The 25,146-nt window shown below is 34.2% G+C and overlaps 6 protein-coding genes and 1 long non-coding RNA gene across 9 annotated transcripts; 4 read left to right on the forward strand and 3 right to left on the reverse strand.

Annotated features, from left to right (window-relative positions):
* Nucleotides 1–260: 260 nt before the first annotated feature.
* On the forward strand, nucleotides 261–614 carry LOC130497019 (uncharacterized). Its single transcript, XM_056989831.1, has one exon. The coding sequence runs from the start codon at nucleotides 261–263 to the stop codon at nucleotides 612–614; it is 354 nt and encodes a 117-aa protein (XP_056845811.1).
* A 1,680-nt stretch (nucleotides 615–2,294) lies between these two features.
* Nucleotides 2,295–4,388, forward strand: LOC130495887 (9-cis-epoxycarotenoid dioxygenase NCED3, chloroplastic-like). The gene has a single exon (XM_056987467.1). It carries the CDS (start codon nucleotides 2,426–2,428, stop codon nucleotides 4,217–4,219), a length of 1,794 nt encoding a protein of 597 aa, XP_056843447.1. The 5' UTR covers nucleotides 2,295–2,425; the 3' UTR covers nucleotides 4,220–4,388.
* A 10,887-nt stretch (nucleotides 4,389–15,275) lies between these two features.
* Nucleotides 15,276–16,373, reverse strand: LOC130497021 (uncharacterized). Its single transcript, XM_056989846.1, has one exon. It carries the CDS (start codon nucleotides 16,371–16,373, stop codon nucleotides 15,276–15,278), a length of 1,098 nt encoding a protein of 365 aa, XP_056845826.1.
* Nucleotides 16,374–19,042: 2,669 nt separating this feature from the next.
* LOC108835961 (uncharacterized) lies at nucleotides 19,043–20,339 on the forward strand. 2 transcript variants are annotated; one of them, XR_001947040.2, is made up of 3 exons: nucleotides 19,043–19,268; nucleotides 19,347–19,470; nucleotides 20,201–20,339. XR_001947040.2 is itself a non-coding variant. In XM_018609176.2 (2 exons), exons 1-2 carry the CDS (start codon nucleotides 19,107–19,109, stop codon nucleotides 19,413–19,415), a joined length of 231 nt encoding a protein of 76 aa, XP_018464678.1. In that variant the 5' UTR covers nucleotides 19,044–19,106; the 3' UTR covers nucleotides 19,416–19,644. The 2 variants fall into 2 exon arrangements, 1 of the variants encoding a protein (XP_018464678.1); XM_018609176.2 differs by lacking the exon at nucleotides 20,201–20,339 and having other exon boundaries at nucleotides 19,044–19,268; nucleotides 19,347–19,644.
* Nucleotides 19,760–22,087, reverse strand: LOC108835960 (glycolate oxidase 1). Its single transcript, XM_056987754.1, has 11 exons — nucleotides 21,898–22,087; nucleotides 21,667–21,791; nucleotides 21,488–21,534; nucleotides 21,304–21,381; nucleotides 21,090–21,214; nucleotides 20,929–20,995; nucleotides 20,781–20,843; nucleotides 20,614–20,683; nucleotides 20,423–20,523; nucleotides 20,246–20,350; nucleotides 19,760–20,167 (listed from the first exon to the last, which is right to left on the reverse strand). The coding sequence occupies exons 1-11, from the start codon at nucleotides 22,032–22,034 to the stop codon at nucleotides 19,967–19,969; spliced, it is 1,119 nt and encodes a 372-aa protein (XP_056843734.1). The 5' UTR covers nucleotides 22,035–22,087; the 3' UTR covers nucleotides 19,760–19,966.
* Nucleotides 21,936–22,622, forward strand: LOC130496022 (uncharacterized). Its single transcript, XR_008935049.1, has 4 exons — nucleotides 21,936–22,074; nucleotides 22,174–22,280; nucleotides 22,360–22,449; nucleotides 22,546–22,622. It is a non-coding gene; the product is annotated as an uncharacterized LOC130496022 (long non-coding RNA).
* LOC108805776 (glycolate oxidase 2) lies at nucleotides 22,587–25,034 on the reverse strand. 2 transcript variants are annotated; one of them, XM_018577715.2, is made up of 12 exons: nucleotides 24,879–25,034; nucleotides 24,647–24,790; nucleotides 24,419–24,543; nucleotides 24,257–24,303; nucleotides 24,097–24,174; nucleotides 23,889–24,013; nucleotides 23,750–23,816; nucleotides 23,619–23,681; nucleotides 23,457–23,526; nucleotides 23,280–23,380; nucleotides 23,071–23,175; nucleotides 22,587–22,978 (listed from the first exon to the last, which is right to left on the reverse strand). In XM_018577715.2, exons 2-12 carry the CDS (start codon nucleotides 24,781–24,783, stop codon nucleotides 22,793–22,795), a joined length of 1,104 nt encoding a protein of 367 aa, XP_018433217.1. In that variant the 5' UTR covers nucleotides 24,784–24,790; nucleotides 24,879–25,034; the 3' UTR covers nucleotides 22,587–22,792. The 2 variants fall into 2 exon arrangements, with proteins under 2 accessions (XP_018433217.1, XP_018433218.1); XM_018577716.2 differs by lacking the exon at nucleotides 24,879–25,034 and having other exon boundaries at nucleotides 24,643–24,758.
* Nucleotides 25,035–25,146: the final 112 nt, after the last annotated feature.

The following is a 25,146-nucleotide window of genomic DNA, read 5'->3' on the forward strand; positions in this document are numbered from 1 at the left end:
CTCAAGATTCATCAAACGCAGACACCTACTTCTGGGAGATAGAAGGGTCAAAGGCAAAAGGTTTCCCAACTAAGGAGACTTGGGAGGTAATCCGCCCACGTGAGCAACTAAAAGACTGCGCGTCTTCTGTCTGGTTTAAAGGTGCTGTTCCACGACAATCTTTTACTCACTGGGTAACTCAGTATGATCGGCTCTCCACAAGGGAAAGGTTGGCGAGTTGGGGCTTAGAGGTCCCTTTATGCTGCTGCCTCTGTAATTCAATGATTGAGAACAAAGATCATATCTTCCTGAGATGCACTTGGTCAGAGGAACTCTGGAATATGGTTCTGCGAAGGTTAGGCCTAAGTCAATTGGCTTTTCACACATGGACAGCATTCTCGGAATGGCTAAAATTAAGGATCCCTCACTGCTCTAGGCTCCTCAAATGTCTTGTCTCCCAAGCAACAATCTACAACACCTGGGTCTCAAGGAACATAAGATTACACGACAACAACAACTCAACGCCAGCCCAAGTGTTCAAGATCATTGACCGCCAAGTCCGTGATACCATTCTAGGACACCGGCAACAACGGAAATTCAGCGACCTAATGCAACATTGGCTCGCTTTTGAGTAAAACCCACTGCCACTTCCATTCATGTTGGAAGTTCTTCTCCTAGACTGAGCCCTGTTTTTATTATTTTTGCCAGGGAAAATTCTAGTTTGTTTAAAAAACTATTGTATCTTTACAATCCCGCTTCATTAATATGAAAATTCACATTTGGGCAAAAAAAAAAACATAGAGAGAGATAGATAGACAGAAGACACGATGAGTTGTGATATCTTTCTTTTCCTTTATTGAAATAGTATTTTGTAAGTCTTACGTATGTAGTTAACAGATTAATATGTGAAAGGATTAAGCTAAATCAACTTATCATCAATTAGTTTAAAATTGTTCTTCCCATTTGTCTATGTTTTTTTTTATAACTTGGAAATATCCAATATACCGAGATCCAACCGATTAATTCTTTGAGGACTTGACTACCGGCGCCAGCCAGACCCACTTGTTTGCAAGAGGAATTAAATGCTAGTTGGTCAGCAAAGAAACGAAGGGGTCATGTCGCCTGGCCATATGGATGGTTAAACCCGAATTGACGTGTATTCGAATCCAGATTCTTTAAAGATATTTGGGACGTCATGTGTCACCCGACCACACCCATATGGTTCACTTTTCTACGTTGAGCGTGAATGATATATTAACTAACGAATTAAAATTTCACATTAGTAATTAAAATTTCATGCTAGGTTTGAATTAAACGTTTTTTCTTTACTAAGACTATCTCTAATGGTTTACTCTAAAAAAACTCTATAATAGAGTTGAAGTTTTCTCAAATGATACTATATTTTAGAGTAAAAATAGAGAGACGAATAAAAAAATAAACTACTCTGTATTTAAAATAAACGTATTTTCATTCTATTATAAAATAAAAAATAAAATATCATTAAAACATTTTTACTCTACACTCTATTCTGTAGTGAAAAATAGAGTGATATTGGATATGCTCTAATTAGTTTAGATCCTCGGCAATTACAAATTCAAGTTGGTTAAGTTACATAATGATAACACAGTTAGATTTTAAATGAGATCATCATCGGAAGGTTTGTTGCTTGTGTTATCACATTCAATAGCAGTGGAAAATTTATATGATATGCCTGGATTTACTAGTACAAATAGTGAACGCTTGAGTCAAGCCCAAAGCACTCCAACAAGACCGTGTCATACAAAGAAACATATAATGTAATAAAGATTAGAGATATTTGCATGTGGAAATGAATAGGGCATGTTGGAATTCTCAAACAAGAAGCCCTCGAGTCACGACATAAGCCAAGTTGGTAATTGTAGCTAAAGAAACATCATTTTACCAATAAATGCAAATGAAATTTTATAATTTTATGCACACTAAATGTTTTTATAAGGGAAATGTCGTGTTGAAGAGGATAAATTTCAATAGATAATCTGCACTGAGATATGTTATGTTCAAGTTGCCAAAGACTTGTTAACACAAACATAGAAACAGAAGAAAGACACAAACAAGACAAAGGGAGTTAAAGTTTGAAGTGGATGCATTTGTCCAAGTGTGAAAGGTCTCAACTTTGAACCATATTACTCTGTTTTTTCTGTTTGTTCCCAAAATACCCTTTTTCTCTTAACACCCACTCACTCCATCCCTCTCTCCCTGTCACTGATTCAACACGTGGCCACCCAGATGGAACCCACCATTCCCTTCCCGGTTTATATAACCCCTCAACACTTCATCGCTCTCAAACCAACTCTCTCTTCCCTTCTCCACTTCAACAACAAATTAAAAAAGAAACAGAGACTTTTACGATCTCACAACAGAACGACCACTTTTAAAGCACTAATACTGATCAAAGCATACTTAAAAAATGGCTTCTTTCACGGCGAATACGGCGGTTTCTCGGAGATGGGTCGGTGGTAATCATACTCAGTCGTCATTATCATCTTCTCAAAGCTCCTTGAGTTATTCTTGCTCTATGCCTATGACAAGTCGCGCCCAACGAAAGCTCAATGTTTCTTCTGCGCTTCACACTCCTCCTGCTCTTCTCTTCTCCAAGCAGTCCTCAACCTCTCCCGCCATTGCTGTCAACCCCAAAGCCAAAGACTCCGACACTAAACAGATGAACATGTTCCAGAGAGCGGCGGCGGCGGCGCTGGACGCGGCGGAGGGCTTCCTCGTGAGCCACGAGCGACACCACCCGCTTCCTAAAACCGCCGATCCTAGTGTTCAGATCGCCGGAAACTTCGCTCCGGTGAACGAACAGCCCGTCCGGCGTAATCTCCCGGTGGTCGGGAAAATACCGGATTCCATCAAAGGAGTGTACGTGCGCAACGGAGCCAACCCGCTTCACGAGCCGGTGACCGGTCACCACTTCTTCGACGGGGACGGGATGGTTCACGCCGTCAAATTCGAAGACGGTTCAGCTAGCTACGCCTGCCGGTTTACTCAGACAAACCGGTTTATCCAGGAGCGTAAATTGGGTCGACCGGTTTTCCCCAAAGCCATCGGCGAGCTTCACGGTCACACCGGTATCGCTCGTCTCATGCTATTCTACGCCAGAGCCGCAGCCGGTTTAGTCGATCCAACACACGGAACCGGAGTAGCTAACGCCGGTTTAGTCTATTTCAACAACCGGTTATTAGCCATGTCGGAGGACGATTTACCATACCAAGTCCGTATCACTCCAAGCGGAGACTTAAAAACCGTTGGCCGTTACGATTTCGACGGGCAGTTACAATCCACAATGATCGCCCACCCGAAAGTCGACCCGGAATCCGGAGAGCTTTTCGCTCTAAGCTACGACGTCGTTTCGAAGCCTTACCTGAAGTACTTCCGATTCTCACCCGACGGGACAAAATCACCGGACGTCGAGATCAACCTCGAGCAACCGACGATGATGCACGACTTCGCGATCACGGAGAACTTCGTCGTCATCCCGGACCAGCAAGTCGTGTTCAAGCTCCCGGAGATGATCCGCGGCGGCTCTCCGGTGGTCTACGACAAGGACAAAGTCGCGAGATTCGGAGTCCTCGACAAGTACGCCGGAGACTCGTCGGGGATCAGGTGGATCGAGGCGCCGGGATGCTTCTGCTTCCACCTCTGGAACGCCTGGGAGGAGCCGGAGACGGAGGAGGTCGTCGTGATCGGCTCCTGCATGACTCCGCCGGACTCGATTTTCAACGAGTCCGACGAGAGTCTAAGGAGCGTCCTCTCCGAGATTCGCCTCAATCTCAGAACCGGAGAGTCCACTCGCCGTCCGATCATCTCCCACGGAGAGGAGCAAGTCAACCTCGAGGCGGGGATGGTGAACCGGAACATGCTCGGCCGTAAAACGCGGTACGCTTACCTCGCGTTAGCCGAGCCGTGGCCTAAAGTCTCCGGCTTCGCGAAAGTCGATCTTTTCACCGGGGAAGTCGAGAAGCATCTCTACGGGGACGACCGTTACGGTGGAGAGCCTCTGTTTCTCCCGGGGGAGGGAGGAGGTGAAGACGACGGTTACATCCTCTGTTTCGTTCATGATGAGATGACGTGGAAGTCTGAGTTGCAGGTAGTTAACGCCGTTAGCTTGGAGGTTGAAGCGACGGTTAAGCTTCCGTCAAGGGTTCCGTATGGGTTTCACGGCACATTCATCGGGGCTAGTGACTTGGCGAATCAGGTGTGAGTGTTATGTGTAAATACACACGAATGCATAGTACGTGAGCTTCTAGAAGAGAGAGGGATATTACCAGTGGGATGCTGTGCATATACGTCCCCGGAATCACCTCCTCTTGTGTTTTTTTTCCTTTAATTTGGGGGTGCGGTTTGTTAGTCCCCTTTTTAGGGGGTCAATGTAGAAATATGAAAGATTTGAGGGTCCAGCTTGTAGCTTTTGGGCTGTAGGGTAGCCGTTCGAGCTCAGCTGGTTTCTGTTATTCTTTCAGTTTGTTGTTCATAGTGAGAAGTATATATTATAGTTGTATTAAACTAAAAGTTATGTTTATATATGTATGTCTCTAAACAACATAAGATTCGACTTCAAATACCTGCCCCCTTTTTGTATATGATTTTTATTTTATTTTAGTTACATTACATCCCTTTTTACTTATGGAAATGTTTTATGGTTTGTGCCACCATCATTCATCAAATGTTTTTTATTGGTAAACACCCTATATTTAATGATAAAAATTTTAAAATGGACAAATGATAGAGAGACAAGACTCGAGTAAACTTTTGGACTGAAACATAAGTCAATAACCAAATCACACGCTGTATAAATTTAGTTAGTCAATTTCGGTGTATGCATGGAAGAGATCAATCATCAAAGTCAATTTCAGTCAATTTTCGAAATAGAAACTAACGAGTGTAGTTAACCCACGTCAAAAAGAGTAAGTATGCAATTTGAATATGACTTATTTTTATTTGAAGATTAAAGGGCGTTTAGTAACCGGTCGTTGTCATAAACCTATATCTAAAAACATATTGTTATTTTGGTAAGCAGAACCGTAAACATTGGATATGTAATGTGAGTGGTGGGTGGCAACACAGTGGAGAGACCAATCAAAACTAGTGGGATTGTGACGAAATTAACGGCATTATTCTTATACTATAAGTTTATAACGTATATTTTACTTTTCTTAAATATTTTTCCACTTAATTAAACTGATAAGGTGATCCACGATTGTTTGGAGAAAATAAATGTATAAACAAAATAAAGCAAAGTCAACGGTTCAAAAGAGTGTTTGTGTGTGTTGAGATTAAGACATTTCAAAAGTAATCGGTACGCAATATGATTTTACATTTGTTTTCATTTAACAACTTTTGCAAGGGAAGAGCAACATTAGGTTGCTTGTCGTAGATTTAAAATCTTTTAAGATTTACGTACACGTTAGTTAAGTCATCGAATTGATCTTACCTAAACGGCTAAACAAATTGTTATTTCCTAAATTTGGCGGATGGCGAAAGTGTTAACGACTATATAGCAGCGGTTAAACTATTACTCCAGTTTTTTTTTGTAAAAGCAATTATTACTCTAGGTCTATATTCTTTTTTTCTTTTGTAAAAGAACTGCAAGTTTATAACGAAAAATACGGGTTGAAAATTGGAAAAAATCTGGTTCAATACAAAGGAATAAATTGTCTATGTATTTGGACATATATATATGTATGTGTGTGTGTGCGCATATAGGATGAGGGAAAATAGATAACTGAGTTATGCTGTGCCAAAGAAGCACAAACTTAACATTCCACTAGTGAATGCTATAGGGATCAAAAGCACATAAGTTCACTTTCACATTTACACGAAAATATCTCAAACACCAAAAGTGTCAAGACAGATCATACATGTTGGGAGATATCAAAAAGAAATATTAATATTTGGCCAACTCGAGGATATATTAATATGGTGGAGTTATATTTTGATTGTTGTCCACGTTCTCTTCTGACAATATACAAACACACAATTAGTATCCATGTTGGAATCTAATCATAGTGTATATATTTCATATATTATTTGTTAATATATACACTGTTTGCTTTTTAGAGACTAATTTATGAAATAAACTTAATCCAATTTTTTCAAAAAAAGGAAAATATTAAAAGTATATATACACACACATATATATGTGTGTGGCTTTGCTATATAGACAATGTATTATATTGTTATATGTAAAGATATGAGAGATCGGCTGATGAGAGATCGTCTTATCTTGATTGCAATATCGGAGAAGCTTTACAAAAAAAAATATCGGAGAAGCTTTTCGACTTTTTCACCGTTTTGCTATCTTGTTTATCGGTGGTCTGACGGGGCCAAAAGATGTAACCAGACTTATCTTAGTGATGTATTCTAGAGGTAAATGTTGGTTTTCAACGTCACAACATATACGACATATGGTAACTATGGTTTATGATTCCAGTTTTACCGGTGATTCTCCTACCGACATATTTGAACAGTGTCTTATTTTTGCTGTGAGAGAATGGTTAATTTCTTCTATTTATTGTATGTTTGAAGTTTTAGATAATGGAATGGTTTGACAAAAAAGTGTAAAGATATGAATACGAAATTAATTTTTGGTTTTTTAGCTTTCTATTATTATTAAAACCTTAAAAGTATTATGAAGTAGGACAAAATATAAGAATCGATAATACATGCACAAGTCTGGTCAGGGCATAGGCAAAGGAATCAACCTCTTTGGGGATCCCGATTTTTTACAACAATATTAGTTGTATGTAGGGAAGTAGGGAACCCTAAAAAAACCTATACGCAGAATGAATGCATAAACTTGTATTTGAGTGTAGGGCATTACATGTTTTTAAAAAAAGTTAGACCGGCCCCTCTACATGCATAACAAAATTTACCGACTAAACGATTTGTAGCCAACCTATTGAAAAGTAACAACTGAGGATGTCCATGTGGATGCTTCAACATAATTCAGAGATTGTCGTAGAGGTTTAATGTGAGATTTCTGATGGTGAAATAAGGAAATTAAAAAAAAAATATTTTTATACTTTTCACAATTATATGTGATGTATTTTATATATTACGAGAATTCCTTTGTCAAAAAAATATATCATGGGAATTCAAAGCATCCTTTGTGTTTTTAACATTCAAATATGAAGAAATGTGACTTAGTATTTTAAGCTGGTAGATCTATCTTCTTGGTTATTGAGTAGATCGGTTTACTAAAACCAAGGCTTACTCGGATATGAGTAAACGACTAAATGCCAAGTCATTGTTAGTTAGTCTTGTTTTTAGTGAACTCGAGGGATAGAAAAAGCTAAGAGATAGAGTGAGACGATTCAGTGTTTTTGTTGAAGGATCAAGGGAGAACACATGAGATGTTAGAATTGTATTCTTGAGCTCGGACTTAGAGTTGTTCTAATGATGGAGATTCCAACTCCATTAAGTATACCTACTTCTCCAGATTGGAGGAGTAAAGTGAACACAGGTAAACATTTTGGTGTTTATTTGTGCTTATCCTGATTGCTTTGTGGTTTGTTCAAGTGAGTAACTAAATCCAAATACATTCGATGCGTAAGTCGCACAAAGTGTACAAATGATATATATATATATATAAAGAGAGAGAGAGAGAGAGAGAGAGAGAGAGACTCTTCCATTGTCGTCTGTCGAGAGCATTTTTCCTTGTGTTAATATTTGAAAGTTTTAACTTGCATTATCTTTAAAATTTGAAATAATGAAAGAGAATAATATATAATTCACTGCTTGTGTTGGTCAAAAGAGGTTCAGTGGATGCAAAAATCTAATCTGAAAAACATCATTGGATGGCGAAACGATACGGTGGTTCCATACTTCCATCTAAATCTAAATTATAATACTTAGACAACTCATTTTGGCCGTTCACGTGTCAGTATTTGCGTTTACAATAACAAAAATATACTAAGTGAGCGAATATAATGATACAATTATATGTTCACTACTTACCCAAAGTAGAAGGTGACTTTTCTCCCAACTAATTTAAGCCTAACCACTTTCCTATAGTGGAAGGTTGGCACTTATGTTTTCCATTTATACTACTTACTCTTACCTTATTCAGACCGCGAAATCCGGCATTGTGATTCGCAGAAATATATGTTAACATGTGATATTTTTTGTTTTCTTATAAATAAAATTATTTTATGAAGGTTCTTGACAAATATAGAAACCGTCATGCATGTGGTTGGTATTGTCTAGTTCCATATAAATATGTTGCAATGCTTTTATATTATTCCCACAACGGTAGAGTTTGGTGACATGTATGTCGACACTCAGCAAAACTTTGTAGCCATTCTAGTTTGGCGAAGACTGACCTTCGCATAGAGATATGATGGTCCAGTCTATTTATTTGATGAAAAAATATAGTGAACACTGTTGGTTCATAAACATTATTTGTTGGTTCATATTTGTTTTTATTTTTATAATACTATAATGAGCGTTCTGATTTGCGGCGCTTAATTTGGCTCTTCGTCTAATATGAGAGACAGAGACCCCAACAAATAATGTTTTTTGTTTTGTTTATGAACCAACTGGTGTTCAAAAAATAAATATGAACCAACAAATAATGTTTATTGAGTTTTTTTTGTTCCTCTCTTAGTTATAAAAAGTGAGAAAATTAAATGTCTCTAAAAAAAATGACGAAATACCAGCGAAAATTTTCTTTACAGTTTTACCAAAAATGTCAGCGAAAATGACGAAATACCAAAAAAAAAAATTCTTTACATTTTCTTTACATTTCTACCAAAAAAAAACAAAGAAGAAATAAATGAATGTCAGCGAAAATGACGAAATACCAAAGATTTATGTAATCTTTAACAGAAAAGCGAAACACAGAATATTATAAGGTTAACTATATACGCAGATTTTCTCAGAAAAACTATTTACGCAGTTAGACTTGAAAACGATAACGGACTTGAACTTATGCAAGTTTTATGAACAAACACTAATGTTGATTGATTTTAACTTTGAAGTGAGAAATTAAGAATTGTGGTCAAATCATCGATAAAGCATCAAATGATTAAGCTCAACGAAATGTCCAAAGGATATTCTCATCGACAATATGTGTCGTATAGTTGATGTATATGTGGGTAAAAATAATATTTATATTTTCTATCCGAGCAGAACCACGTGGCAAACGGCAGCAAATCTTAATTATAACGAGCCATCGAATCAAAACTACCCAATGCTATATGTCCAAAGAGTGGCAAGAAATACTTAAACTTCCAATGATAAAATCAATACAAGCAGTGAACATCATACATATCACAGATAATACAGATCAAGGAGAACAAGTACAGTTCAAACGGATTATGCAGGAAATATGTAATTAAGCAGAAAAATAATTTTAAAAGTTATGAATGGTGAAAACAGTTAAAAATACATATAATATATTTAAACAATAAAAACTATACTAAAATATCAAAACAAATAATATATAAACAGAGATAATGTAATTTAATAAAAATATGATCTGTTTACAACTTCTTATAAATATTTTAATTATATCTATATGCATAGCATGAAAATATAATTTATAAATTATAAATATATTTATAAGAACAACTAAAATATATATGATAAAACTAAACTTATAAAAATAGTTTATTTATTTTATTTCAATATTCATGTTTATAATACAAATCATATTAATTTATAAATGACTAATATATAAATATATATATAGTACTATTTTTAAAAATAAATATACTCACATATATATTTATTTATCATTCTTAAACAATAAGAAAAAGAATGAGACACAACACATCACCACAAAAAAAACACAAGACATCACACTATAACACCCTTTTTAAACTTATGAAACTTTTAAAATTAAATACATTATATTTTATAACAATTAATATATATTTTATAAATAACAAAAAAAAAAAACAAGAAATAAGGAAAAGCCACACAATAGATCACTAGATTTCTTTATTTTATCAGTGTAATACTTGTAAGCTTTTAGGTTATATATAATAAATAAATAATTGTAGAATTAATTCAGTTTAGAAAAATTATTTATTGGATCAAAGAGGCAGAACAAATGTACATCAAAAATTGGATAGATTGAACTGCATGTAGTTTAACTGTTTTTTTTACAGAAAAAAACAAAATATAACATATGTGCATATCGACTGCATATTATTTTTGAAATTTTTAAAAAAGTGTGAATGAAAACACAAAAACAGTTTTCATGTCCAAGTGTATGAATTGTCATTGTCCTGCCCTTCCATTCACATACTTAAGAGGTAGAGTTATTCCAAGTTACTCGTCTTAAACTTAAACTCGCTATTTAACTCGTACATGTCTTAAAAATTAAAGTATTTAGTGTTGTAATGTAAACTAGTTCTCGACTCGCACAACTGTGCGGATTTTATTTTCATTATATATATATATATATATATATATTATATTTATTTATTTTTTATTTATTTAGATCATTAGTAATTTTATTCATATATTTAAATATTTATAAAGTTATTTCAAATACAATAATGTATAGTTTGCATGTTGTAAATAATCAACTGCTTAAACCGTCGTACGTATTTGTTGCTTCTTAGTATATATTTATCTTATTGTATTTGCATTTAGTTATTAAACATATTAATATGTGTATGAAAAACATATTTGACAATTATTTTTTATTTAATTGATGTTAAATTTTTACCCGTCTTTCAAAGCTGGATTTTTTTAGCAGTATTTTCCATGTTTATTCATTTTACGCAATATATTATTATATCTATAAAAGTGAAAGATATGTTAATTTTATACATGTAGTATATAGTTTGCTAATGTTAAGCCGCTCTGTCATATTATATATTTTTAAAAATATTTTATATTTATGAAAATAAAATTTAAAATTTTATCAATTTAATATAATTTTATCATATTAAGTTCAATATGATAAACAATTAACATGATTGATTGTGATTATATAATAGATAAAAGTAAGATATAGTATTTTATTTTTCATTTTATAAAAACAACTGAATATATTAATGTATAATAATATTTCAAAACTAATTACTGGATTAGTTAAAATATTTACATATAATTTTGAAAATTAAGATCTTGTTAAGATCTTTTTAAAATATTTTTCGAAATTAAAAAACAAAAATATATATATATATATATTTAAATTTTAATATAAAGATATCAAAATATATTATGATTAAAGTAATTCAAAGATTAATAATGATTAAAAATGTAGTGTGACCAAGTCTAGTAGATATTTCATTTTCAAAAAAATCACACATAAATTAGAAGTCATAACTTCTGTTTTAATATAATAGATAACAAGCGATAATTTTTATTAGTCGAAAGATCAAATCAAATATCAAGTATCATTATTATTTTTAATACTTAACTCGTTATTTTCCCTGTTATTTGTCCATTACTTGATATTTGCTACATGTTGTCAACTTTTTAATCTATCTTATTAAAACAGAAACATTACAACTTCTTCTAGGTAAATTTTAAAGATGGACCTCCACATATTAATGCTAAATTAACCTACCTATTATTAAACATGACTTTTTGTAACCTTATTTTACTTTAATGATTTTAATTAAATGATTCGATATTAATTAATGATCCGATTTATAACAACCATCATTATTGTTTTCCCTAACATGTTTAGTTGTTTCCTTATTATTATATGGTTTAAATAATCCTACATTTAAGCAATCTATATCTTTTTCTATTTTATTTAAATCATTTCTTAAATCTCTTTTACTTTCCTTAAAAAAATCCAATGATATTAGTTTAGGCAAATCAGTTTACCATTGCTTCCAAACGAAAGATACTTTCTAAAACTATAAGATGCTTATAATAACAGAAATGTAATGAATATCTTTTCAAAAATAAATTTTTCTTTGTTACTGTGGAGGTTTATATTAATAATATGGTGATATACATAACTCAAATATATGTATTTCCATGTTTGGCTACCTTTAATACGTAACATAATTAAAACAAAGAAATAATTGATTTACATTAGTAAACCTGCGTATACGAAAATACAGAACTTTATGTATATTTTTATATAAATAATAGTCTAATAAAAATTAAATATAATAAATGTGGAAGAGTATAAAATATAAACTATTAAATTTCATATTAAACAGTTATTTTGTTCAATAAATTCAAAAAAACATAGACTATTATTCGTACAATATAATATTTTTTTACAAAAAATAGAAATTAATATCTGCACAGATGTGCAGGTCAAGCTTTCTTTATATAATACAAAATTATTTTGTATATAATCTATCATTGTTTAACTAAGTTGATTTATATATTTCGGATGTAATCTATCATTGTTCATTTTAAACTTTCTTTATATACTACAAAATATTTTCCACACATTTTTATTGTTATTACAAACACACACAAAAAAACTCAATATATTATAAATAACTATTACAAAATAATCGTATAAACCAAAAATTTTAAAATGAAATAAACACTCGCCCGAATGGGCGGATCATGGTCTAGTTTGCATTTAAAATTGGACACAAAACATTCATTACTCTTCTTATACTTGTTAAACCCTTATATATATTAATTGAGGAGTACTATAACTTTTTAGGGTAACCACATGTCATCACCATAATGATTTTAGAATTCTTAGAAAAAATATTGGTTCATTTAAAATATATACTATAATTTCATTTAAACTAGTTACAAAATTAACTAATAATTTACAATTATTATTTTCTTTTATTTTCTTAAATAAAAATTACAAATTACCAAATATGACTAATATATATGACAATTAATAATTTTAGTAATAGAAATTTGATAATTGTTTGTGTCTCTTCCACCATTTTTTGTTTAATTTTATATTATTATAATAAATAGTTTGAAAAGAACCTGAAGTGCGTGTAAATTAAACAATAGTGCATATAAATACATACATGTACATAACTGGCTAAAAGTGCGTGTAAATTAATCAATAGTGCATATAAATACATACATGTACATAACATAACTGGCTAGAGCAAATATCTATCTTATTAAAGTAGAAGTACTTTAAGTTTTGTTTGGTAATAGGGGATAGGAGTTTAAAAAAAATTAAATTTTGTTTGGTAACAAAGATATTAGAGAATTTTGTATTTTCCTTATTTAAATGATATATTTAAGTATTTAATTTCTTTTCCTAATTTAAATAATAGATTTTTTAATACAATGAATCTTAACCAAAATAAATTTCCTTATAATTTTTTTTGTTAACATTAAATATTTTCAATACTTATTAATAAAAAATAATCTATCTTATTAAAGTAGAAGTACTTTAAGCTTTATTTGGTAATAAGGATATGAGTTTAAAAAAAAAAATTGTTTGGTAACAAAGATAATAGAGAATTTTGTATTTTCCTTATTTAAATGATAGATTTAAATATTTAATGTCTTTTCCTAATTTAAAATAATATACTTCTTTAATAGAATGAATCTTAACCAAAATAAATTTCCTTATAATTTTTTTGTTAACATTAAATATTTTTTCAATACTTATTAATAAAAATAAATATTATTTAAAGTAATAAATATTTTTTTTTGTTTTAAAATGTTATACTAACAATTATGTAATACATATTAATTTATATATATATATAGATATTATCATTAGAACAAAGAAAAAAATGAAGTGAAAACAAATATTTATATAGCCACGGGTCAAACTATAGAAATAAACAACAATGGCGTAAGATTTTTTTTTAACAAATTTATTTTAATTTCAAATATGTTTACATGTTTTATTTATTTATAAATTATTTTAGTTTTTATTAATAATGCTAAGATTTTAGAATTTGAAAAAATTATGACCCATCTCTATATTAGTTTAATTCGGAATTTAAAATTTATATCAAAATATTTTTTTAAACTTAATTTTTATTATAACTACAAATGTTAATTTTCAATCTAAATTTATGTTTAAATATTATAAATATATCATTTATAAAAAAAAAAACATAAAATAAATACCCGTCCAGTTAGGCGGGTCAAGATCTAGTTAGTATATTATAATTAATTATCACCTTTGTCAAACATTCCGATTTTATTGGAAACAAACAGGCTGTGTCGCCTTGTGATCTCTAGTGAAACTATTGTTTCATGTAAAGATATTTATCACTACATACTAGCTATCTCAGACTATCTATATCTATGGCATAAACTCTATAAATTAATAATGTTGAGATTATGATATTTTATTAAATTATAGAGTTAATAATTAACAAAAAATTTACTTTTTAGATTTTCAGTTTTAAATATATATTTTCTGAAATAAAAAATACATTTATTTTTTGTGTATATTATATATTAGTTAAATTTTGAAATTCGATTCATACTATTTTTACTATATTTAATATTTCATAGAGTTTAAACGTGGTTTTATAAATATTTTTACTATGTCTCATCAAAATATATTAAATTTTAAGAAAACGTAAATATAATTTTATTGTGGATATAAGACGAACAATATTTTTTACATGTATAAAATGTATTGAGTTGACAAAAAAATAATTGTAAATATAAATTATTAATTTATAATTTTAGTGAGATTATATTTACATTACTTTTTAAAAATAAATTATTACTTTTTATTTTATCGATTTGTATTATTTTTAAACTGATCTAATTTATAGCAAAAAGTCATTAAGTTATAGTGTTTATTTGTCATTTTATAAATTTGGACTCCTCAAACTCGAAAGTCGAACGAGTCTATGGCAAAATACAAAACCGACGTATCTAATGTTTCATTATCGCTCCATTTCTCGTCGACCAAAGTAATAAATTTAATATTCTTAAGTAATAAATTTAGTGTTCATTTTTTCAAAAAAAAAAATAGTGTTCACTACTGTTCCATTTGCCATTGACCAAAGTAATAAATACTACAGTAAATTACTGGATATCAACAAACAAAATAAATAAACAGAGAGTTACTTGCTCTTGTGATGATTCATCTTTAAACACTTCATTTATTCAAATCGTAAGAATATATATTCCGCATGAAAATCTTAGGAATATATTTTAATTCTAAAGTATATGAGGATTGATATTGATATTCTTTTACATTTTATATAAATATTATTAATTTTGGTTTTACAATTTAGTTTAAAAAGATAAATATGATTAATATAGAAACTATTTTTTCTTAAGTAAAAAAAATAGAAATCATCCATATATATATATATATACAGTATTTTTTTTTAACAACTAATTCATTAATTCAGAAGGGATTTTTATCCCATTACAAGCCCAAGCGAAAATAGAAAGAGAGCCTCTTTTGCAAGAGCATCAGCCTCAGAGTTTGCAGAGCGATAAACGAAAGAAAACGAGATAGAAGCGAAACAAGCAGCTAGACAGTTGATGTCGGAGACGACACCAAAGATCTCTTTTGGGGGGTGCTTGCTATTGATGGCTCGAATGAGCGTTTGGTTGTCCGATTGGATCCGGAGGTTGTCGAAACCTAGGGCAATCGCGTGATGAAGACTGGCTCGGTATGCAAGGGCTTCAGCCAGAAGTGGTGAGGAGACGAAGTCCTGAGCCTCTGATCCTCTGATTTTCGTCCCTGAGTGTGGTTCTGTGAAGATCCATCCTAGTCCTGCTCGCTGTGTTTCCTTTCTCCAGGAAGCGTCTGTATTGCACACGGTGGTTGTAGGAGGTAAGGGACTTGGCGGCTCCTGTCGTTGTAGACTCGTGGTAGATATGGCTGGTGATTGATCTGCTGTTTTCTGATGTGCAGAGGTCCATTCACGGCACGCTATCAGACTTTGATCAGTAGCAACCTCCTCCGGTGATTTGCTCCTTCGTTCAAATATCAATTGGTTCCTGGCCGTCCACAAGTACCAGCATACCCAAGGCACGATGTTTGTGGAGATCCCTGACGGTGGGAGACAAATGAAACTCCTGGAGGCGATCACAAGCTTCTCGAAAGATTCCACAGTAGCTAGGTGAACTACATTACTCAGAGGTATGAGTTTCCAAACCTGCTCAGCAAAGGGACATGATGCAAATATGTGTGTGGTTGTTTCTCTTTCCCCACATCTAGGACAGTTAACCTCTAGGTTGATCCCCCTTTTTTGTAGATTCTCACCGAGAGGTAATGCATTTTGTAGGGTAGACCAGAAGAAAACTTTCAGCTTCGGTGACATCGCACCTGACCACACATCCTTGAACCATTCGATGGAGTATGCTATCGGAGTTGAAGTAACATTGGATTGGCTAAGCGTCGAGGTCATGGCTGAGTGGTATCCGGATTTGGTAGAGTAAATACCAGATGTAGTTGGTTGCCAGATGAAGGCATCCTCCACTCCCTCTTGACTCGGTCTTAAGCACATAATTTGTTCCGCTAGTTCAGGTAGCAGCTCCTTAACTCTCTTTTCGTTCCACTTTGCTTCCGTAGTGAGTAGGTCTGAAACTCGTAAGTCACTTGCGTCTTCTAGTAAGAGTCCAAAGGGTCTTAGTTGACTTTGAAGGGAAATCCAATTGTTTTGCCAGATTTTTGTATTATATATATACAGTATAAAATGACTACACTCATGAGTTATCTCATATTCATCATATAATTCGTGATTTAATTTAAGTTTGATCATTAAACTCATTTATTAAATGAACCTAAAAATAAAAATCATGCTTATAAAAAATCGAGCTGAGCTGAACAGTTAATGAGTTATAACTCATGTTGATATCCTATGCATGAGGCACATGTTCATACAATCATACAATCATATACTCTGACTATATGTAGGGCGTTTATCTTTTATAGAAGATCTTTGCTGTGGATAAAAGCGATAAATTGATTATTGCAGAATAGAAAAATAAAAGAAATCCAAATTAATTGTTTTATTTTTTTAATGTGAAAAATGGGGAGAGTGACGAACAAGATGATGTATGCCACTATAATCGTGCCTCATATATATATTCTATAAACATAAACCCAATAATGCACGCCACATTACTATATATACTTCTAAAACTTTAGCATATATTCTAAAAAGTGTTATTTTATTATTTTTATAAAAATATCATTTTAGAATTTTAATATAATTTTTAATTTAATATTAACTATAAATATATTAATTTATAAATAATTTTATTTATCTAAAATATTATTAGTTAAATATGTATAGTTAATAAAAGATTTAGTCAATATCAATTATTTTTTTAATTTACGTACAAAATATCAAAATGACATTTCTTACGAAACGGAAATATTTTTATATACACATACTATCCTAACTAACTAGTAACTACCATATATTAATATCAGTAGGATCTAATAATATAGATACGAATTTTACTTGGATATCATCAACTTCTTTATAAATTAAGCGATTTGTTCGAATACGTATTTTGTGCTGAATATTATACATTTATTTATACGGATATACAGTGTAAAGCTCCCTAGAAAGAAACCAACAGCATTTTGAACAAACAAAAAAAAAGAAACCAACAGCATTAAACAGCTGAGGGATTTTGTGTTGTGTGGAGGTCGACCTTTCGGCGTTAAGATAGGCCAATCATTTTCTTATTCTGTAATATATTTATGATGTTATTTAATAATATTAGTATATACTGTACTATAGTACAAATTTAAAAATTTGTTTTATGCATTATATTATAACAACATCTCGCTCTTAGCATCCGTCATAATCTTTGAATAATGTTCACGTGAATATCACACATTCACTGATTAACCCATTATCCTTTAGTTACGTTGTTGTTATAACGTGACAAAATATACAACTTCCTAACATAACTCACATTTTAGTCGAGGTTTTGGCCCAAGGTGTATATATGAATGTGATTCAAACTAACCAGAGAATATATGCTATATGGTTCAAAACGTTATCCTTTCAAATATAGGACGATGATATTAATTAGAATTAGATTTTCTAACTAGTTTCCGTATTTTTGTCAAAAAAAAAAAAACTAGTTATCTTGCAATATTGCTCGCTACAAAAACATCTGTCCGGAAGCAGGCCACCATGGACCGCTTAAGATGATATGAAAACTTAGCACAAGATTGAAAGCTACAAAATGGATAAACCAGACCAATTTCTCTTTCTATATACTTTTGGATTTAACGAACTTAAATCAAATAGCTTTCAATCATAATCGTCATATTCCCGAAAGAGATAAAATGTCACAATCAGCCCACGCGCGAGAACTTCTGGACGTATTAGAGGTTTCGATGGCCGAGAAGGACATAACCACGTGACCGTCAACGTAACCACAAACCCAGTCTCACAGGGCACTGACTGATTAAGAAGAAGAAGAACATATCTTCTCTCTCTAACATCCTCTCCCCATCTCTTTAATGCATGAAAACGACACTTGTCATTGCTTACTTTCGAGTTTGAAACTGAAAAACCTGATGAGAGGTCAAGAGAGCAAAGAGAGAGGAGAAAAAGGCTGCGGATTGAGTCGATAACTTTTGATCATGGATCAAAACAATTGTCTGCTACTCAATACAATAAGGCTGCCGAAACTTAGTATGCTAAAAATCACATCGTGGTGGTCTATTAGTAGTCTCCACTAGATGAGGAGTTGCTTGTTGGTAAAACTCAGTATGCTGCCAAGTGATCATGACAGGTTCTAGACGTAAACAAGTAAAATATTAGTTCTGGTCTGTAATTTTAATATGTACTTGCATCCTCAAATTATGTAAATCTCTTTTGTCAAGATTTATATAGTAAAATGTTTGAAACTTCTTAAAATTTCAAGATCGTTGCAAGTGACACGTGACCAAGTAGCGCAACCAACAGATAACATGCTATCTGCCCTATCTCATCCATTATTCCGAACAATTCAACATGAAACACCTTGTCGTGTTTATGTTCCACTGATGTTAATAACGGCCTCGATACAAAGTCGTTGGCGGGTGAACAACTCGCCGTTTCTTGGACCATCTATTACTGGGGGCTCTCTAATAAGTTGTAGAAGGCTTTACCGATATAAGGCCCATTATAACTTCTCCGGCCCAGGAGTACCTTCTTCTTTATTCCTCGACGGTTAACAAACTCGGACTCGGAGCGACGGTGGTCCGTGATCAAAGCCGAGGGGAGAGGATGATCGGGCGGCGTGCTGGAACTAATCGGATCGGTATGAGGAGGGACGACTCGTATCTGACTCGGTTCGTTGACTCAGTGTTTTCTCTGTTCCGATTAGCTGAGTTTGAGATCCTGTTTGTGATGTTCTTCGTTATAGCCTACGTCATCTTCAAAGATCTGGTAGTTTCACTCAAACGATCGTAGCGAAATTCGAATCCGTCTCATTTTGATTTGAGTTAATTTTGTTAATTTTTGCAGACGGCGAGGCCGGAGTACAATCGGATTCTTGTGGAGAAGCCCGGTGGATCTGACATCTGGCCGTTTTAGATTGAAACTAATCAAACTCGTACACGTCTCTGTAGAACTGCAATGAACTAATGAAGTGCGTTAGCTTTCTTTCTCTTGTGAATGTCACTTTGTTCAATTTTTTTTTTAAATTTCGTTCTCCTTCCATAGTTGTACTTGTAAAGCATTAAGTTGCAATCACTATCCACACTTTGACATGTCCATTGTTCATCACAAGAAACTGATATTAATTCATGAGTTTTCAGTTGAATTCTAGGCCGTTGCGAGGTGATGATAGCTAGTTTCATGGTTCAGTAGTGTATTATTATATCTTCAGATCTAATACTTGTCTCTGTTGTTTTAAGCAAGAAGAATGGGACTGTAGGTAGAAGAAGCCAAGTAGCATTTTACAGAATCTTTAGGCCATTGTATATGATTCAATTATAGGGAGAAACAAGTTTTTGAGATAGATAGCAAAGTAGGAAGCCAAGTGACCAATAAGAAGAATGGAGTGTAGGTAGAAGGAAACCAATGTTCTGTACTGTTGCTCTTCTCTGGTTTTGGTTGTGGTTGTGGTTGTGGTTTTGGTCTCTCTATAACCTTGCTGAAGGGCGTGGGGCTGAAGGGCGTGGGGTGTCCCATTCGGTGGTGATGTGGTTACGGGTGATTTCCTTGAGATTCCTGCACCCACTGAGTGCCATGGTCAGCTCGAACTCATCACGCAGCATTTGAAGCACCTTTCTGACTCCAGCCTCTCCTTCAGCAGCAAGTGAGAATACCACTGGTCTTCCAATCTGATACAAAATAGTTGTGTTATTACTGTTCAGTGGTTTCAAGCAGCTTTCTGGGTTAATTGGAAATATGATGCTTACGAAGATCCCTGAGGCTCCAAGTGCAAGTGCCTTGAAGACATCTGTGCCACGACGAACACCACCATCCAAGAAGACAGGGATTCGTCCTTGTGTCGCTTTGACAACCTGAACAGAGGAGAACGATGCTGAAATTGCTGAACAGAAACACATATATGAGAACACGTTTGGCGTTTGTACCTCTTCAAGGGCTGAGATTGTTGCTGGGACGTAGTCAAGCTGGCGAGCTCCATGATTCGACACAATGATTCCTGCTGCACCAGCTTGAACCGCTATCCTTGCTGCAAGAGGATAATAATAGTTGACCTGGTTAGGTATTTTTACTAAACTTTAGTGAAAGAAGACATTTGTTTGTAAGATGGGTTACCGACCATCCTCTCCTGTAATAACACCCTTGACAAGAATCGGCATTTTGGTGATTGTCTGGAGCCACTGGACATCCTGTTTGTGTAAATGAAAGTTAGTGCTGTCCTAAATCAAGTTCCTGTTCTAACTACTTGGTTTGATGTCTATCTTTTAAACTGTTGTACTTTCGCACCTTCCAGCTCAAGGTACGGTCAATTTGACCAGCAACATATGAAGCCAAGCCAGAGTCATTGGCCTGCAGGTGGAAACAAAACAAGCTCAGGAAACCTTGTGAATCATATTCAGACTAAAATGGTAGATAGTATCTGATGGAGGCGTACCTCGTCCATCTTTCCGAGGTCGAGACCTTCAAAGTTCTTCAATGTCAGGTATGGAGGTAAAGTGAATCTGTAGCAGGAGAAGCACAGCAGTTTATAATCTCAGCATTTGCATATTAAATTGTACTCAACTCTTGTCACATTTTAAACTGACTTGGCTTTACCTGTTCTTGATATCAGACTCTCTGCGACCTAGCCTTGGGGTGTCTACAGTGAGAGCAATGGCTTTGAACCCTGCCCTCTCGGCTCTTCTCACGAGCTGCTCAACCACTTTCCTGTTCTTGTATACCTAACTCAGAACAATCCTAACGTGTGAACCGAACCATCAAGTGTGATCAGTTTTATTTGGATTTACAACGAGCGACTAAGATTACTTACATAGAGCTGGAAAAATCGAATCCCTGGTCCTGTGGAGGCAACTTCTTCAACACTGGAAGTAGCCCATGACGACAGTGTCTGAAAGCATCATGGAACAACGCAAACCAGATGCATGTGTTATAGGATGAGTAAGCTACAAACACGGGGAAGTGTAAGAGTCACTCTTAACGATGTAATAACATACCATGATGGTTCCAGCTGCAGACGCAGCTCTAGCCGTAGCATACTCCCCTGTATTAGTTCCCATCACAGTCATTAGAACTAAGCCTTAAATCTTTATCACTAGCGATACTATAACTACTTCTCGCTTTCTACGTAACTTCTTTCTACATAATGTTTTAAGTGAAAGCAGAGAATCTTTACCTTCCGGGTGAGCCATCTTTTGCATGGCAGTAGGAGCAACCATGATGGGCATGGATATCTTGAAACCCAAGATGGTTGTTGTCATATCAATCTTGCTCACATCAATCAGAATCCGAGGTCTAAAGCTGTTAAACAAACATCCCATGGTATGTATATCAGATTCACATCCCTTGTAAAACAAATAAGAAAAGTGTTATCTTGTATAAACATAAGTTTTAAGCGAAAACTCACAGGATCCTGGCGAAAGCGTTTCTGTTCTCTTGAAGAGTCCACTGGTCCTCTGCACCAGAGGCATAGTAGTCGTATACCATCTTAGGCAACTTCTCCTTTGCAATGGCTTCATACTCGGTAACGTTTGTAATCTCCATTTTTCCAAACTGAGCCTCACGGGAGAGAGATGAAGGTGTTGTGAGTGGCAAAGAAACCTTTATATAATTTTATATACATATATATATTTCAAAGTTTATATCTGGTTTAGAGTTAAAAGTATTTTGTGTGTTGTGACAGTTTGAAAATATTGTTGGCAATGGATGAGATTCTAAAGGTGAAGAATGGATAAGGAGATACGGACAAAGATCAGATGGGATAGTGTGTGTCTAATTCACAAGCAACTTGTGTGTTCCTTAGTTTTTCTTTCATATTATCGTTCTGTAATAGTAATTCATAAGCCAATTGTTTTCTTTTTTTTTGAAGGATATATAAATCCAAGAGATGTTGAAAGTGGAAGCAATAAGCCTAATGATAACGTTCAAGCCCAATCTTGTTTGGACATTGGTATGATAGGTAGAGCCCATTAACATCTCTGGCTCACTTTAGTCTTTTACTATTGAACTGTTGTGTTTGACTTTTGATGATGGTTATACTGTAATTTGTGAACAGAATGCTAGTTGTCTCTATTGTATAAGGAAGAAGAATGGGACTGAAGGTAGAAGTAGGCAAATAGCATTACAAGGGAATCTCTAGTCATTGTTTTGCGAGTTTTGGATACGACAGAGAAACCATTCTTTTGAAATAAATAGCCAAAGAGATTAATCAGAAGAATATCAATAGGTTTAATCCATTGCATAGCTCTGTGTTGCTGCTGTTCTCTGGTCTATTGTTTTTTCTTTTTTTTGTTTGCCTCTTTCTATAACTTGGGCAAATGGCGTGGAGTCTCCCACTCGGTGATAATGTGGTTCCGAGTGATCTCACTGAGAGACCTGCACCCACTTAGTGCCATGGTTAGCTCGAACTCATCGCGTAACATTTGAAGCACTTTTCTGACTCCAGCTTCTCCTTCAGCAGCAAGTGAGAATACCACTGGTCTACCAATCTGAGATTTGACGCAAATTAAAGACATTATGTTATAAACTGTCAGTGGTTTCAAGGGCCTTTCTGGTAAATGGAAAAAAAAATGATGCTTACGAATATCCCTGAGGCTCCAAGTGCAAGTGCCTTGAAGACATCAGTTCCACGTCGAACACCACCGTCCAAGAAGACAGGAACTCGTCCTTGTGTCGCTTTAACAACCTGAACACACGAGAAGAGAATTGAAATTGTTGGACAGTGGACACCACACTTTCATGAGCAAGAAAAAAAATTGATGCATGTATGTAGCCGACAATGATCTTTACCTCTTCAAGGGCTGAGATTGTTGCTGGGACATAGTCAAGCTGACGAGCTCCATGGTTTGACACTATGATCCCTGCTGCTCCAGCTTGAATCGCTATCCTTGCTGCAAGAGGGTAATAACAGTTGAGTTGGTTAGGTTTTCTTGATGAAAACATTTGTTTGTCAGATTGTAACTCTACCATCTTCTCCTGTAAGAACACCCTTGACAAGAATTGGCATGCTGGTGATTGTCTGGAGCCACTGGACGTCCTGTTTGTATACACGAAAGTTATTGAAAAGCTGAAATCAAGTTTCTGTGTGTTTTGCTATATGCTAACTTATGATTTGTTGTATTATCCCACCTTCCAGCTCAAGGTACGGTCAATTTGACCAGCAACATATGAAGCCAAGCCAGAGTCATTGGCCTGCAACAGTAGTGGATCATTGCCTGTATTCAGACTATTTTACTGGATAGTATTTGATGGATGCTTACCTCGTCCATCTTTCCGAGGTCAAGACCTTCAAAGTTCTTCAATGTCAAGTTTGGAGGCAAAGTGAATCTGTAGTAAAAATGCAAATTGTTAATTACTCTACAGTTTCTAGCTATAACATCTCAGTTGGAGTGACTTGACCTGTTCTTGATATCAGACTCTCTGCGACCTAGCCTTGGGGTATCTACAGTGAGAGCAATGGCTTTGAACCCTGCCTTCTCGGCTCTTCTCACGAGCTGCTCAACCACTTTCCTGTTCTTGTATACCTAAACTCAGAACAATCAATCCTAACGTGTGAACCCATCGAATGTGATCAGGGGTTGTACAACATGCCTAGTAGGTAACTTACATAGAGCTGGAAGAATCGGATCCCTGGCCCTGTGGAAGCAACTTCTTCAACGCTGGAAGTAGCCCATGAAGAGAGTGTCTACAACACCATGGAAGAAGATGATTCAAAGTCTTGTGTTTGGATGAAAAAACAATTTGTGACAAATAATAATATTATATACCATGATGGTTCCAGCAGCAGACGCAGCTCTAGCCGTAGCATATTCACCTGTATTATTATTTTCCATTAGAACATTCCTTAGTCTGTTATCTCTACAACATAGTTTCTACATATGTTTCAAGACATAGCAGATTTTTTATTTTTTTTTTTAATTTTTTTTTACCTTCAGGATGAGCCATCTTCTGCATGGCAGTAGGAGCAACCATGATCGGCATGGAGATCTTGAAACCCAAGACGTTTGTTGTCATATCAATCTTGCTCACATCAATCAGAATCCGAGGCCGAAAGCTGTCAAAAACATTTTGGTATGACACACTCTTGTGAAACCAATAACAAAACAGTATACATATAATAATAATATTATCTTAAAGAAAAAGGTAAAAAAACTGACAGGATCCTAGCGAAAGCGTTTCTGTTCTCTTGAAGAGTCCACTGGTCCTCTGCTCCAGACGCATAGTAGTCATATACCATCTTAGGCAACTTCTCCTTTGCGATTGCTTCATACTCGGTAACGTTTGTGATCTCCATATTTTTTCTGTCAAAAAGAGTAAAAAAAGACTCGAGTTTGGTCACCTTTTGTAGAATTCAGACAAACGTGTTTCTGTTTGGTCTTATTAACGCACCTTGATAGGAATGGAGAGGTCTCGGAAGAGATGAAGGGTGGCTGTAACGAAGGCTTAAATTATATATCCAAATGTTTTATATTTATTTAAATGGTATATATTTGTTATGTTACTATTGTTTAATATGGATGAGAAGCTGGAGGTGAAGAATGGTCGAGGAGATATGGACAAAAGATGAGATGGGTTGTGTCTAATCCACAAGAGCAACTTGTGTGATCCTTAAGCTTTTCATTCGTATTATCGTTTACATTTCTCGAGGATAAAAGTT

The sequence above is a fragment of the Raphanus sativus genome, chromosome 6, assembly GCF_000801105.2.
Source record: "Raphanus sativus cultivar WK10039 chromosome 6, ASM80110v3, whole genome shotgun sequence".
NCBI classification, from domain to species: Eukaryota; Viridiplantae; Streptophyta; class Magnoliopsida; order Brassicales; family Brassicaceae; genus Raphanus; species Raphanus sativus.

Excerpts from the sequence above, each read along its gene's own strand:
- LOC130497019 (XM_056989831.1), top strand. The coding sequence starts at position 261 with ATGATTGAGAACAAAGATCATATCTTCCTGAGATGCACTTGGTCAGAG.
- LOC130495887 (XM_056987467.1), top strand. The coding sequence starts at position 2,426 with ATGGCTTCTTTCACGGCGAATACGGCGGTTTCTCGGAGATGGGTCGGT.
- LOC130497021 (XM_056989846.1), bottom strand. The coding sequence starts at position 16,373 with ATGTGCTTAAGACCGAGTCAAGAGGGAGTGGAGGATGCCTTCATCTGG.
- LOC108835961 (XM_018609176.2), top strand. The coding sequence starts at position 19,107 with ATGATCGGGCGGCGTGCTGGAACTAATCGGATCGGTATGAGGAGGGAC. Across the intron at positions 19,269-19,346 it reads ACGTCATCTTCAAAGATCTG|ACGGCGAGGCCGGAGTACAA; the intron begins GTAGTTTCACTC and ends TAATTTTTGCAG.
- LOC108835960 (XM_056987754.1), bottom strand. The coding sequence starts at position 22,034 with ATGGAGATTACAAACGTTACCGAGTATGAAGCCATTGCAAAGGAGAAG. Across the intron at positions 21,535-21,666 it reads AAAGATGGCTCACCCGGAAG|GGGAGTATGCTACGGCTAGA; the intron begins GTAAAGATTCTC and ends GAACTAATACAG. Across the intron at positions 20,524-20,613 it reads TGTTATTACAGGAGAGGATG|CAAGGATAGCGGTTCAAGCT; the intron begins GTCGGTAACCCA and ends ATCCTCTTGCAG.
- LOC108805776 (XM_018577715.2), bottom strand. The coding sequence starts at position 24,783 with ATGGAGATCACAAACGTTACCGAGTATGAAGCAATCGCAAAGGAGAAG. Across the intron at positions 24,175-24,256 it reads CTGCTGCTGGAACCATCATG|ACACTCTCTTCATGGGCTAC; the intron begins GTATATAATATT and ends ATGGTGTTGTAG. Across the intron at positions 23,176-23,279 it reads CAATCTCAGCCCTTGAAGAG|GTTGTTAAAGCGACACAAGG; the intron begins GTAAAGATCATT and ends TCGTGTGTTCAG.